This window comes from Sinohyriopsis cumingii, chromosome 13 (assembly GCF_028554795.1).
Source record: "Sinohyriopsis cumingii isolate HCF-2022 chromosome 13, ASM2855479v2, whole genome shotgun sequence".
NCBI classification, from domain to species: Eukaryota; Metazoa; Mollusca; class Bivalvia; order Unionida; family Unionidae; genus Sinohyriopsis; species Sinohyriopsis cumingii.
Genome location: NC_142973.1, coordinates 34,360,626 through 34,376,587, shown reverse-complemented (window position 1 = coordinate 34,376,587; position 15,962 = coordinate 34,360,626). Strand labels below are relative to the sequence as shown.

Sequence of the window (15,962 nt, the reverse complement as noted above, 5' to 3'; positions counted from 1 at the left end):
GGAATTGAACATGGGTGACGTCATGGTGTTTATAAGGTCAAAACTATTTATAGGGTGAAATGGATTTATAGGGACAAAGGTTAATAAGAACAAACATAGACATACAGAAACAAGCAAATACACATTCAAACAAAGAAGATGCAAACACACAGAAAAGAGGACAAAAATGTTTTACAGAAAGACTCACAGACAGAATAGAGACTGGAAAAAGAAAAGTCTAGTATATGTGTACAAAACATTTATTCAGTATATACATGGGCTCTCTGGCCTGTGCTTTGGTCTCAGCACTATCCATTTAATACATAAACATTTGGACATGAAACAAACCTATTTGCGAGTTATTCAATTCTTTGTTCTAGTAAACTACTTTTTAAAATTAAAGTTCACGCCTTTCTATAAATCACTTCATATACAATGCATTTACATTTAATGTTCATTTATAAGAAAAAGCTATAAAAAAATAGGTAACAAACAATCAAATAGTACAAAGTACATGTTTCTCTCTATATCCGTCACTCACGTTGTTTAAATTTGGTCAGCTACTACCTGTGTCCCAGCGTAGATGTTTGCCATCACGTTCTCTTTTTCATTCGTAAATCTGCTGTTATGTCCATCGTGCTAAGTACACTTATCGGTAAGCAGATCAAGTGCAGCCATCGTCTTCTTCCCATGGAGGAACAACGTATGCCATATGAATGGTCACTTTTCCATCGGTGATGTCAACTTTTCTCTCTTCGTCTGCACGTCTTCAATAGTTTTCAATAGTCCTCAAAGGTTTGGAAGAAGTTAACTTGTTTGAGGGCTTAGGACAGTCAGTGTGTTTTCTGTGCTACCCTAAGGAACACGCGTTAGCAGTGGTGGAGGTTTGTTTCAAAGGATCGATCCCTCCTTGTTCCGTGAACAGTTCTCGAAATTGTACGCATCAACCCCGTAAAATGTCCACGTCGGAACGACAATACTTTAACATTTCTTCCTGAAAGTGGAAGGAGTCCGATGTGTGAGTCTGGTACCAAGCGCAGAAAGCTTCTTGTTTTTCGGTACGCACGTTGTAGGGGTCGTAGTAGTGAGCCTCAGATAAATGGGGTAGAGCGGATTGTTGATTGGCTTCGGTATTGAAAAGTGCTGAAATAGCCTTTGATCATTTCTGTCATTCCAAACGTTTTAGGCATTCGACTCAGACATGGCCAGGTAGCTCATCGAATCTTTAAGCTGCACTTGTCCCACTTGCACTGAAATGATTTTGGCTCCGTTCGAAGTCCCATTAGAACGTTCAGTGCTTTGTTCAGTATAGTATCTCAAAAGAAACTGTCCATCCTATCCCGAAAAATTGTGAGCCATCACCGCTGCATGGCGATGACAATCTTCGTAACGTCCGACGACCTCTTGGCTCCACGTCTCGTCGATGGGGTCTAAGATCCATTGGGCGAAAATGGCTAACGTGTTCGTTCGCCGAAAGATTGTTTTAACGTCTTCCAGGAATCTTGCTGCAGTGAGGGTAATGACTAAAGATAGGCTCTTGGATGCACTTCTCTTACGCTGGATGAGCCTTCTAGTCATCTTCCTACTCTTGTTTTGAGTGACATTTTTGAATGTAGCATTCGTGTTACAAGTCCACGATTTGGCGACAAATGTGACGCAGAAATTAGGAATGTGAATGCCTGTCTCTTGCATTCATTGGAAATCGAAAAAGATGCAATTCCCTTTCTTCTGGTCATCTTCCTACTCTTGTTTTGAATGACATTTTTGAATGTAGCATTCGTGTAACAAGTCCACGATTTGGTGACAAATGTGACATCGTTTCTTTCTGAGTATACGTGTGCCTTGGCACTATTGGTACATATGCCTTGTCCATAAGTAGGGCACAATCTCAGAAGTTGACAAGCACTTTTCTGCTGTGAACCTTGCGTCTTCAAATGTTGTTGGCAACAGGCATGGGTGAAAAAAGTTAGCTGAAAAGCAAGGCAATGCACTCGTTCTTGTCCTTTGTGAAAACATTGTTTAGAAGCCAAACATTCTTCACATTTTGATCCACAATGATTGTGTTGCCCTCGATTGTTATAGCTATAGTCACATTTCTCACAATAACAAGTGTATCCCAGGAATGGGGTGATACTGGTGATGGCATCAACATTTTCATCGTGATGATAGACGTGGATTTATTTTCCGTCTTTGAATTTTTTTATATCTCGAAACAACAGAGGTCCGCGCACTTCTTGAGGGTGCACTTTCAAGGTGTAAAGTGAAGCCAGGACGTCTTGCAATTTTTGCATTTCGGGAATGTCACAAGGGGTGTCATTGGAGAGCCCCGTTTGATATAACAAGAGTTCCGCTTCACTTCGTTGCTTGGCTCGGTCCGATTGTCGAATGTTCTTCCAGGCTCTTTTCCATTCTGCCGTGTCGTTCTTGTCGGCATACGTTCGTCCCACCACGACGGCACGGACTAAACACATTTGGTCTTGAATCTTGTTAATTTGAACGAGACTCTTTTTGGTACCGCGAAATTAGTCCACCAATAACACCTTTTTGCGTCTTGTCCCTTTGGGAAAAGAAACGTGGGTCATGAACAGTGTCGCTTTTCTATCGGTTGTTGTTGTTGTTACTGAGTTTAATTATAGTGGCGTGCGCACAAATGTGCATGTGCCACTTTTTTCTGACTGCACCGTAGCCTGATAGTTGTTCCTGGGGGAGGGAATGGTGCCACCTCCCCCAGGCTTTTATGAGTTCAAAGAACCCTGATAGTTTGGCCGTCAAGGGTGAGACAATGTTTGTCCCAAACGTTTTGAATGGAGGGAGATCATGAGTGGGAATAGACAAACAACACGCACTCATTAAAAAATTCTGTTATACCAATCATTGGGGTGTCAACCAAAGCAATTTGTAACGTCAGTCGCCATTGGTTGGCGACAAAGACGTCACACTGGGACATCGAGTTTAGGCTGGTGGAAATTGTTCCACATCTCCGCCCTGTATGGATGTCCGGGAGAAGAAAGGGAGGGAAGGAATCAGGCAAATTGGCTATCCGCTGACGAGGGACCGAACACCATCCCATGCTTAATCAAATTCATTCCAGTTATAGTAAATGTATACTTAACAAACCAATATTGTGTTAGCCACCTGTGCAACTGAGTCAAATTCATTAGAGTCGTGTAAATTTTCGTATTTCCTAACAGAGCCAGAAATACTGGTACAGAGTGTACATGTTTTAATTTCCCTAACGATTTCGTTAAACTAGATGCCTTAGCGACATATAAGAGTGTAGTCACTGTTAGGTTAATTTGGTTCAATTTTGATGCAGGCAATCAAAATGATCAAATTAAGTGCGATATAGTTTTATCCAGGACAGCTATCAAGCCAAAGTGATAGCTATATATAATAACGAGGCAATTTTGGTAGCCCTAAGAAGGGCTGTATGATAGCAGGCCGAAGGTACCCCGGCGGTTCTCAAAGTCCCAGGATTCTGACGCCTTACGTTTTTCATCATATTTCCGGTCTGGGAGTGCCTCCTACCCATTTTGTGTTGATAAAAATAAATGGCGTTGTCCACTAGAAGAAAGAGCGGGGTCGTCTCATAGGCTTTCGAATAGTATGTGGATAGTATTCTTTGAGCAAACAGCCATTGCTGCGGGGTGGGCTTCTTTTTGACCCTGAGTGAACGCCAGGCCATATACTTTATAGAGCTGATAAAGTTTTTGGCTTTTTTGTCGTCACCCAGGGTCTCCTGCACATCCAATTCTGCTGCTAGTTGCTCAGCTGTGACTATTTCCTCATCTTCCTCTTGTTCCGCTGCTCCTTCCTCATCTTCTGCCGGCTGCTCAGTTGAAATATCGGCATTTGTAGTGGTGTTTTCCGTTTGGGTTTCAACATCCTTCGTGGTGGAATCCTGCTTATCATTTGTCTGGGTTGATGTTGTAGCTCTGACCGTCTTTGGGGCCTTAGTCGGTAGCTGGTTCCTTTGTTTGTTGTCAGAGTTTGAAGCTGTAGTAGTAGAATGGCTAGCCATCTCTTGTGCGGGTTTCCTTTTCTGTTTACTATTCCTGCTTCTTTTCTTCTTAACTAAACATAAGTCTCCTTCTTCTCCGAGGTTAAGGATTCATCCCTCAGTGGTAGAGTCCCAGACTAGTTGTAGTGTAGTTCTTTTGTCTCCAGCCCGCAAGCTCCAATTAGTGGCTTGCTGTTTGCCAAGAGCCTTAATGGCCTATAGCTGGTAGCCATCTTGGCGCCCCGCCATTTACATTCTGTGTTGCAGTGGTTATATCCATCGCTGTCGTGCTTCTAGTTCGGTCGACGCTGACTAATGAAGATTGTTACTGTGCCGTTAGGACACGTACGTACTCCAGAAAACCACGCTACTCGACTACGATATCTTTGACGTATTTCGTTTTTTAGAAGATGTAAGATTGTTTATTGTCTTAACGGTATTTATGTTGTTTAGTCTGTTGCTGCGAAAGAAAATATACATAACAAAGTGCTTAAGTTTGTACAGTTTTTTTTTATTATTTCAAGCTCTACAAAAAGTACCAAGTTTTTCTTGTATGGGGATTGAAACTTTAAGTTACGCGGACGTGAAGGAAATCATACCTTTGTTACTACAGTTTGCTCTCTTTGCGTTCATTTTAATCATGCTTGCCTTATATCTTTGTGTTTTAGAGATCATATTTGTTGTTCTGATGTAAATACACGCATCAATGGACAGACAGCTATGGTTATCATCCTTGATGTTCACTGTACTTTAGTTCATTTACTTCATACAAACCCCAAATTCACTAGTTTGAAAACACTACCGTGTTCAGAAAACCTTAAACGTTTAACTAAGATCGCAGGGTACTCACCAGGCATATTCAAACACCGTAATAATGGACAAAGGGGAGGAGGCATGGCAATATTTTTTTATTAGAAACGTTAACAAACTCAGAAACCAGTTTCACTTGCCAATGATCCCAACAACGCCTTTGAAATACAATCTATCCTAATAAGTACTGGAGCAACTAATATTCAAATTATAAACATATATGACACAGGAGATAATAACCAACAAGTAAACTAACACCAAATCACCAAACATCCAACAAACAACTTAATCATATGTGGTGACTGCAATGCACACAATGAATTATGGGGCGAAAATAGGAATGACAAAACATGAAAGCTGATCGAAGATTGGATAAAAAAAATATAATCTAGTCATCCACAACGACGGATCAAAAACCAGATTAAATCCTGAGGATTGCTCCCTCTCTGCCATTGACGTAGCCATATGCACACCTAAACTTGCACAAATAACTAACTGGTGTGTAGACCAAGAAAATACATTAGGTAGTGACTACTTTCCCATCATCATCACCATCCAAATTACGACCCAACATACCCACATTAAAGTCCCTCCGAGATGGAAATATGACAAAGCAGACTGGAATAAATTCAAAAATATCTTGTCAGCCATAGACACTAAAGATCTAGAAAACCCAGATACCAACATCTTCCACGATAATATAATGAAATCCATCAACAATACAGCTATTTTATGCATACCAAAATCTGTAAGATTCCCAACTAAACAATCAATACCCTGGTGGAGTGACCTATGCAGCACAGCACATAAGGAAACAAAAGAACACTCAATAAATATAAACACTCAGGAAACTCCTCAGACTTCACTCACTACAAAGAAAAGGGATAAAATCTAAAACACATCATAAAATTAGCTAAAGAAAAATCCTGGTCTTTTTTTTTGCTGTTGTTGTTGTTGCTCTAAATTAAATCTAAAATCAATTTCCAAACAAGTCTGGGATAAAATAAAATCAACCTACTCAACCCCCAAACCAATAGGTGCTACCATCAATCAAGAAATGGTCGATATTCTTGCTAGTCACTTTTCCGACATGAGCAGCGACAAGAACCATTCAAAACATTTCCAGGACTAAAGAAATACGGCAGAAAATACCCTTCAATACCTATTTCAAAACAGTGGAACCCAAGATTCAGACTTAAACAGCGAAATCACTTTATACGAATGGGAAATAGCGTTAGAGTCAAAGAAAGAAACATCACACGGAAAAGATCAAATCGGGTATATAATACGTAAAAATCTCCCCAGCAATATAACAGCAACCATTATTAAGCTACGCAACCAAATATGGAATAATGGAAAACTACCAAATAGCTGGAAATAAGTCATCATTATTACCATCCCCAAACCAGGCAAAGACCCTAACAACATAACATCATATCGACCCATCTCCCTCACCAATGATATATGTAAACGTATGGAAACTATACTCTCAGATTAAAACATCATCTCGAAAGTAACAATCTGCAATCAGAAAAGCAATGTGGCTTTCGTAACAAGCGTTCCACCACCAACCAACTACTACGATTAGAAACGAACAATAAACTAGCATTCAACTCCATGAGAAAAACAGACAGAAACCTCATAGTGGTCTTTCTTGATCTAGAAAAAGCTTTTGACATAATCTAGGCAAAATGATTGATTTAAAAAACTCAGCAACTTCGGAATTACTGGACAGATGTTTAACTGGATTGCAAACTTTCTAGCAGGTCGTAAAATTATAACCAGAGTAGGAAACACCCGCTCCAAAAATTATCCCTTGAAAATGAAACACCACAGAGGAGCGTAATCAGTCCAATACTCTTCAACCTTATGATTAACGACCTTGACCTTAACCTAGCCTCAATTAAAATTAATATCTCACAATTCGCCGACGACAGCGGCATCTGGAGAGCAGGAAACCCCGCCAGCAAACCAGTCATTACAGAAATATAAAAATGTTAGATAACATAGGGAGATGGGCGGATAAATGAGGGTTTAAAATATCACATGATGAAACTTTAGCAATAATATTTACCCCCAAACGAAAAAACAAATTGACCTACCCTAACCTCTATCTACAAAACTAACTGGTCAAATATGTTAAGGTAATAAGATTCCTAGGAATGTATTTTGACAGCCACCTAACCTAGGAACACTATACAGATATCCTTATACAAAGCTGCAATTAAGACTTGAACCTCTTACGAAACCTCAAAGGTACCACATGGGGATCCAACCAAGAAACCTTACTTACTATCTACAAAGCCCTTGTAAGATCCAAATTAGGCTGCAGTTGTCAAGTGTATAACTCATCAAAAACAACCACTCCTAAACAAACTAGATGCCATCCAAAGAAAAGCTTTAATCGTTTGCACAAGCAAACTCCTCTGCACCTCATCGGACGAGCTTCAAGTCCTCGCTGGGGAACTACCGCTAAAACTGAGACGACAAGAAATGTTACTCAGATACTCCATTCGATTAGCTACCCATCCAAACACGTATCCCACTAAAATTGCCATTAGTAGACTCAACATCACTTTTAGCCACAAACTAGTTCCAAACATACCAGGTGGCAAAGTAATCCTAGAACTTAGGGAACAACTTCCAATACTTGAACAACGGGAAGAATACACCAAACCACCTGACCAAACCCTATGGACACAAACCGAACCAAAGGTAAACACCATGGCTACAGAACACGGAAACAAATTGGAACAAGAAAATAAACTAAAATCCATAATCGCAAATGACATACAGGACACCTACCCTGGTTTCACTCAAATATACACAGACGGGTCCAAAAGAGCTGAGCCAACCAGAACGGCAGCTGCAATAGTAATCCCTGAATTTAACATCCAAATAGGAACCAGGCTGCCTGACCACTGCTCTATATACACTACTGAATTCTGGGCAATTAATGAATCACTTCATTGTATCAAAAACAATAACATCCAAAAAACAGTAATTATTTGCGACTCCCATAGTGTAATAAACTCAATTAAAACCCGACACACTACATCAAGACAGCTGTTCCATGACGGGGCCTTCCATATGATCAATAAATTATCCACAAGAGATGAAATAGTCGAGTTCATGTAGGTGCCATCATATATAGGAATCCCTGGCAATGAACAGGCTGATAAAGTCGCAAAAAGTAAATTAAGAGACCCAAACCCAGCCACACTTACATAGCATCACAGAAGCTCAATGCTTCATAAAAACCCATATCATTTAAAAATGGCAAGAACACTTGAACTCCACGCCTAAAGGTAGGAAACTTCACTCCATCCTAACAACAGTTACAGGTCCATTAAACCACCCAAATGTAACAATGTTGACCAAAACATAATTAACCGTATACTGACAGGTAAAACCAGATTAGCAGGCAGTTTTGGCAAATACATAGGCCCCAAGCCTGTAAACATAAACTGCTAGCACTGTTACACCGTTGAAGACCTGCAACATGTATTCAATGATTCCACTAAATTCCAACTAGCAAGAACCAATTTCTAAAAAGCACAAAAAGCAATTTGTTCCCATTATAACAACAAATTTACGAATGAAAACGATAACGTGATGGCAAACATCTACGCTGGGACACAAGTGGAAGCTGACCAGATTTAAACAACGTGTGTGACGGATAAAGAGAGAAACATGAACTTCGTGCTATCTGATTGTTTGTTACTTGTTTTGTTTTAGCCTTTTCTTATAAATGAACATTTAATGTAAATACGTTGTATATGAAGTGATTTTTAGAAAGGCGTGAACTTTAATTTTAAAAAGTAGTTTACTAGAACCAAGAACTGAATAACTCGTAAATAGATTTGTTTCATGTCCAAATGTTTATGTATTACATTTATAGCGATGAGACCAAAGCACGGGCCAGAAAGCCCATTTATATACTTGAATAAATGTTTTTTACCCATACAATAGACTTTTCTTTTTTGAGTTTCTATTCTGTCTGTATGGGCAATGGGCAAGTCATCTAGACTTGCACGGGAAGGTAGTTGTTCCCGCCCTCCACGAATCTTCCAGCTATGGATAAATAGTGCGATGTTAACACGGCATCACTGGGCGGAAGATCTTTCGAGACGAAGTCAACGGCCAAGCGCAAAGACTGCCAAACAGCTCAACGGCTACGTGTTCGTGCGAGCCATCAAGGTGGAGGAAACCGGCTGTGGTCAGGCCTGGAAAGGGTTGGGCTCCACCAGACAACAGCTGCTCTAGACACACCACATGAAAAATGACAACTATTACCCATCCCATATCGGCCCGGTCGTCGCCCAGTTGAACAAGGGCCGCGTCTTCCGTCGTGCACCAGGTCGGAAGTGGAAAGTATATGACTGATGCTCAGAGCAGCAAGATTCGTGTCAGGAACAACATCACCATTGGCACCTGTGAGAACACTGAGAGCAACAGGAAGCTTGAGGAGCTTACATATGAAATGAACAGATAACGCTAGAACATCCTAGTGGCAGAGAAGACAAACATGAGCAGGGAGTTGGGCTCCTTGTATACAAGGACAGTGTGAGTACTGTCATGGGATGTCGGCCAGTATCCAGCTGGCTCATCACCATCCACCTCAGGGCAATTCCACTCAACATCACCATAAAACAGGCATACGGCCTAACATCAGACTATCATGCCGAGGATGTGGAAGACTTCTATGACCAGCTACAAGAAACTGTGGATTAAACACCGAAAAAAGACAGTATGGTTGTGCAAGGTGATTGGAATGCCAAGTAAGGCGAGGACGCTTGCATGAACTGGAAAGGAACATGTGGGCGCTGCTGCAATGCACAGACAAATGAGAGAGGACTGAGGCTCCTGCCATTCGCTAGTTACAACGACCTTATGCTGGCAAACACCTTCGGCCGCACAAAGTATCCAGAAGATGGACATGGCTCAGCCCAAGCGGAGACCATCACAGTCAGATCGACTACATCATGGTGAAGATGCGCCTACATTCAAGTATAAACATCGCCAAAACTAGAAGCTTTCCCGGAGCGGACATAGGAAGTCACCATGATCTGGTGAAGATGACCTTTAGGCTACATCTAAAGAAGGTCAAGAAAAGGAGCCACACCAGAATAAAATTTGATCTCGAGAAATTGAAGGATTCCGAAATAGCAAAAGCCTTCCAGGCAATGATTGGTGAGATATTTGCACCGCTCACTATCCTCGATGCTGATAATACCGACATGGACACGTTATTCACCACCTTCAATACAGCAACGACAGAAACAGCAAGCGATATCCTCGGTAGACATCGCCCAGTGAAGAAACCCTGGGTCACATCTGAGGTTCTGAACCTGTGTGACAAGAGGAGGGAACTGAAGAAGAAAACGAACGATAGAAAAGGGGCAGAGCAGTACAAGGCAGTCAACCGGGAAGTCAAGAAAAGCTTGAAAAAAGCAAAAGAGAACTGGATAGAAGAAATGTCCAAAGACATTGAGGGAAACATGAAAAGAAACAACAGCAGGAAAGCATACCAACTGGCCCATGTTCTAACAACCACAAAACAACGGCGGGTTACCTCCTTACAGGACAAAGACGGAAACTGCCTCACAGAAGAACAGATATTCTGAAAAGATGGACAGAGTACTGCGCAGAACTTTGCAACCACCGAGCCACAATAGATCCAGAGGTTCTGAACGTCCCTCCAGCAACTAGCAATGACAACCACCCTATCATACACGAAGAAGTAGAAGCCGCAGTGAGATCACTGAAAAAGTGTAAGTCAGCAGGAATGGACAACATCTCAGCAGAACTAATCCAAGCTGGGTGGGAAGCAATGATTAGAGCCCTCACAAACATCTGCATCAAGATCTGGCCAACAGGAGTATGGCCATCGCCATTGACTCAATCACTGATCATCACCCTCTCCAAGAAAGGCAACTTGCAAGTGTCCAAACCACCGTACAATCGGTCTTATAAGCCATCCAAGCAAAGTCATGTTAAGGATACTGCTGAACAGACTAAAACCACAGGCTGAAAAGATCATTGCCGTGGAGCAGGCGGGGTTCAGAGAAAGGCGCAGCACAACAGAGCAGATCTTTAACCTCAGGATATTGTGTGAGAAGTTCCTCCAACACCAGGAAGATCTGTACCACGTCTTCGTGGATTTCGAGAAGGCATTTGACAGCCTTGTGGGCGACCATGAAACTGTACAACATCAATGCCAACCTCATCACAGTAAAAGAGCATCTCTATGACAAAGCCACAAGTACAGTATACTTCAGAGGCAGCATAGGGCACTGGTTCAAAACGACAGTCGGAGTCAGACAAGGCTGTCTGCTCTCTCCCACACTATTCGACATTTTTTGGAAGAGAATCGTGGCAGACGCGCTTGATAAGCATACAGGGGCAGTCAGCATCGGAGGCAGAACAATCACCAACTTACGTTTTGTTGATGGCATTGATGGACTAGCAGGAAATGAGCAAGAATTAGCTAGGTTAGTAGAGAGCCTTGACAAAACCTCGGCAGCCTATGGCATGGAAATTAGTGCAGAGAATACCAAATGATGACCAACAACATCAAGGGCACCAGCATTGACATCAGGGTCCAAGGTACAAAGCTAGAAACGGTGCACAGGTTCAAGTATTTGGGGGCAACTGTAACAGATGAAGGATCGAAGCCTGAAATACTCTCCAGGATTGCACAGACAACAACAGTGCTGACAAAGCTGAAGCCCATCTGGAAGGACAAGAACATCACAGTCAGCTCAAAAGTCAAGTGATGCACTCACTGGTGATCTACATATTTATCTACGCCTACGAATAATGGACCATAACAGCGGACTTGGAGAAAAGGATACAGGCTACAGAGATGAGATGTTTCCGAAAGATCCAGAACGTCACATACAAAGACCATATCACCACTGAAGAAATACGGCAAAGGATAAGACAAGCCATTAGGCATCACGATGACCTCCTATCATAGTGATAAAACGGAAACTGTAGTGGTATGGGCATGTCTCACGATCATCAGGACTTGCCAAAACAATCCTACAAGGCACTGTACAATGAAGAAGAAAGTGAGGCAGGCAAAGAAAGAGGTGGGAAGATAACATTTGAGAGTGGACACGCTTGACATTGAGCGACTCAATGAGAAAGACGGAACATCGAAATGAATGGACGAAGCTGGTTGTTAGGTCTTGTGAGGGCCCCAACAGTCTCCCAGATTACGGGACTGATGATGATTCTGTCTGTGAGTCTTTCTTTAGAACACTTCTGTCCTCTTTTCTGTGTGTTTCCATCTTCTTTGTTTGAATGTGTTTTTGTTTGTTTCTGTATGTCTATGTTTGTCCTTATCAACCATTGTCCCTATAAATACATTTCGCCCTATAAATAGTTTTGACCCTTTAAACACCATGACGTCACTCGATTACTCGTGTCAAGCTGAGTTTATTCTGGGGTCCATACTTCTGGTCCAGTTGCAATCAAATTTGCATGATTTGTTTATGGAGCCATAACTCTCAAATAGATTACATTTGGATTGATCGCCACGAAGTAACACTCCGTGGACCAGAACCATCAGCCTGGTACAGTTTATTCACCAGAAAATTTTTCTTGAAGAAACTAGATCTGTTTCAATGGGTTTAGTACGCATCTGTCTATTTTTTAAGTTTAGCTATGTTCCATGCATTTCCAAACATTGAATCATATCATCATGTCTTTAATGGAAATATCTTCCTTGAAAAAAATCGGGGTATTCAATACGTATACCCTGTTTTAACAGTTAATGAATATACATTTATGTTTTGCAGCACAAGCTTACAAAACATTGAAATTATTTACCTCTTTCCGTAAACTTCAGTTAAAATAAGGCTACAACAAGAATCAGACTCTAGACTTCAAATGACCACCAACAACAAAAATAAAAAATAATAAAATGATAAATCCTGTTCTTTATTAGCATTTGGTAGGAGTCACCTACATATAACTCTTCAAAATTAAAACAGTTTTAAATATTATTTAAAACCCTGCATACAATATCTTTATACTCGAACCCAAAGAATGGTTGGGTAACTTCAAAAGTTTTAAAAATTATCTCCAGCCCAAATCCTTTATCTAAAATACATTCTGAGTATGCTTACATAAATCGATCGCTTGCTTCATATTTTCTCCGGGATTCTCTTAATTCTGGAAAGCGACAAATTCATGTTGTATGGCATAATATAAGATCTGTTTCTATTCTTTTTTTCGATCTTTGATCTAGGATATCGATACCGAAGACACTCGCAGTTTTGAAGCACTTTAGAAGTTGCAGACCTAACTGGGGTGATAGTTGCCATAACAGAACACACTTTCCTAAATTCACAGATGACAGCATGCGGAAGAGACTCCTTGAAATAAAGACTGATAGAAATATTTCTTTGTATGACCATATATTAGAAGTTAAGAAAGATTTTAAATTAATTTCACGATAGCAGCCTTGTCTCGTGTATCGGTACGTGAACATGATTACCGATTTCTAAGGTACAAAGCTATAAACAAAATTCTTGAGAAACAAATTAGAAATGGATTGATATAACATGATTGTCTCATAGTGCATGAAAACTGAACCATATGCAATAAGTGAATACTATATATATATATATATATATATATATATATATATATATATATATATATATATATATATATATATATATATATATTTGTGTGTATGTGTGTGTTATACCGATAAAGAACAGAATTCAGGATTTAAACGATTTAATGAATACTAAATGTAAGATAGACAATAGCATAGTGACTGTTACAATAACAGTATTCGTCACAACACTATCACAGTCTCATAATATAGAACAGATATGTTCATCTAGACGCCTAAAAGACAACTATATAATACACCATATTACGGCGAAATTAATTATATTATCATGCCTATGCATAAGAACAGCTACATCTATTAGACTGACTGTAATTCATAGTAGCATGATCTCTCAATGTAAAATTAATTTGAGTGCTGGTGTACTTGAGCAGTGTGGTGGGAGATAACAGAAGTTTTATGAAGAATTACTACATAATAATTATAAGGCGATAAAATTCACCGGCAATCGTGTAATAAATCTACTTGAAAGTATTAATAAACAAATTGATTTGTGTTGGAATTCTATATTGTTAAAATTAATAATGGTTATGAGATAAATAGTGCGTGGTTTTGAATATATGACCGAATGTCTTTTCGACTTAGTTGCTTATACTTTGCCGACCTGAAAGCTTTCTGGCACTGCACTGTCTGCCCTCATATATATAGACTCCTATTTACATCACATGAGTTATGTTAGCCAATCAAATCTTGTCCTTCTCAATGGTCATCATGGCAGTAGCCAAGTCAAATGTTCTAACTGCATGAGAAAATGCACCTGAACACAAAATTTAGACAGAATTAAGTTGTCCTCTCAATGTCAGTGGTGGTGTGCGTATTTACTCTTTATCTTATTTATACATTCATACCTGTGATTCCGTAGAAATTAACAAAACGGAGAAGTGAATGTTATTATTATTACTATTATTATTATTATTATTATTCCATATTTGTTTATCAACACTATATGTATGTGTGCAAATGTGATGCTATTATTCTGACTTTCCAACGCCGATCACCACTTACAAGTGTAAAAAGCAATGCACATGTGATGAGTTGTCCAAAGTAGGCTACTTGCAGGATGATAATTCTTGGTTTTCTTTGAGTTTTGGTGAGCTCCAAACACCTCTTCAGCGAGCTATATGTGTAATAACGTTCCCCACATATAACATTTCTAAACAGAATGTACGATTCGAGCAGGATTTATCACTCTTAGTGAGTCAATTTCCGGCTATATAGTGTGACATCACCATGAAACCGGAAGTTGACTTGTTTACTCTCGTACCATCTTCGCTAGCCAAGTTTCCGATAACTCTATCTACACCTTGGCGGATTGAAGAGCTATATTGGTGCATTTTCTCAGCGATATCTTTTGGATTTCATGTGTTGCCTCCCTTAGTATGTAATGCCAACTAACCAAAAGCGTGGTGCATTGTGCATCGACCGAAGACGGTGGAGGCAATTGTCTTTAAAAGGATACTTTGTAAGTTCAGCATGGAAAGTATCACTATGTACCAGAGGGAAGATATTACAGGTGTATTTGAGTGAAAGGTATTTGTGCAAACACGGACCGGCACTGGAAAATTGATTGTTTATAAGACCATTGAAGTTGTGTGTTCCCCTTGTCTCGATCACGTAGTAACAGTGTTGAAATTTGAGCAACTTAATTTTGTTGGATGCGGTGGCTTGCAGTCTCATGCAATGAAATTCACAGACCCGTTGCACAGAAATATATGTTCGATATGCCAAGGTGTAGATAGGGGTATCGGAACCTTGGCTAGCGAAGATGCTCTCGTACGTTCAATCATTGTTCAACAACACCTATGTTGCAGCCTACGATGTATGTATGTAAACCTGTAGATTTTTGTCAATATTTTGAAATATGAATGCTCATATCCTATTACTATTAGTATCAATTCTTTTGACCACATTGTGGAACGCGAGAGAACAAAACAAACATTCCCAAACTTGAAGCAGTACAACTATGTGCAGTTCGGTTTACTGTTAGTGATTATCGACTGAACCTGCAGTGTCTCCATTATGCTCCAACATTTGGGATGGGAAGAGCGTCAAGCCAGACGACAAGAAGCAAAGGTTGTTAACATGTACCGGATTGTACACCAGCTAGTTGACATCCCAGCAGCACGGGGTCCTATAATAGAGGACAATTATGCAGATTTCTCGTCCTCTTCATCAGAGTCAATGCATACAAAGACTCCTTCTTCCATCAGGAATCCGCCTGTGACGCTCCTTTCCAGCCACCATAGTCGACGCTAATTATATCGATGCTTTCAGAGCATGGGTTGGCATGGAAACCGCTTAGCTCCAGAAGGGATGTTTTTAACCAGAATTTAGCTACACTTGAACCACGTGTATATAGTTCACATCACGTGCGAGTATGTTCGAGATGAACCAACATATTATTGGAAGAAGACGAAGAAGAACATTCCCCCAGCAGTGATAGCCTCGTTTTGATTTTCCGCACTTGATATCAGAAACTATAACTTGTCCGAAACGCATATTGTGAAATGGGTCCATTGT

The 15,962-nt window shown here is 40.3% G+C and overlaps 1 protein-coding gene across 2 annotated transcripts in view; it reads left to right on the top strand.

The window, feature by feature from the left end:
- LOC149785182 (uncharacterized) overlaps positions 1-13,944 on the top strand; it is a 39,620-nt gene extending 25,676 nt beyond the window's left edge. For both annotated transcript variants that reach the window (XM_089931187.1, XM_089931188.1), the window contains one exon: positions 13,050-13,944. In XM_089931187.1, the coding sequence (XP_089787313.1) occupies positions 13,050-13,260 (211 nt within the window). In that variant the 3' untranslated portion in view covers positions 13,261-13,944. The remainder of the gene's footprint in view (positions 1-13,049) is intronic.
- Positions 13,945-15,962: the final 2,018 nt, after the last annotated feature.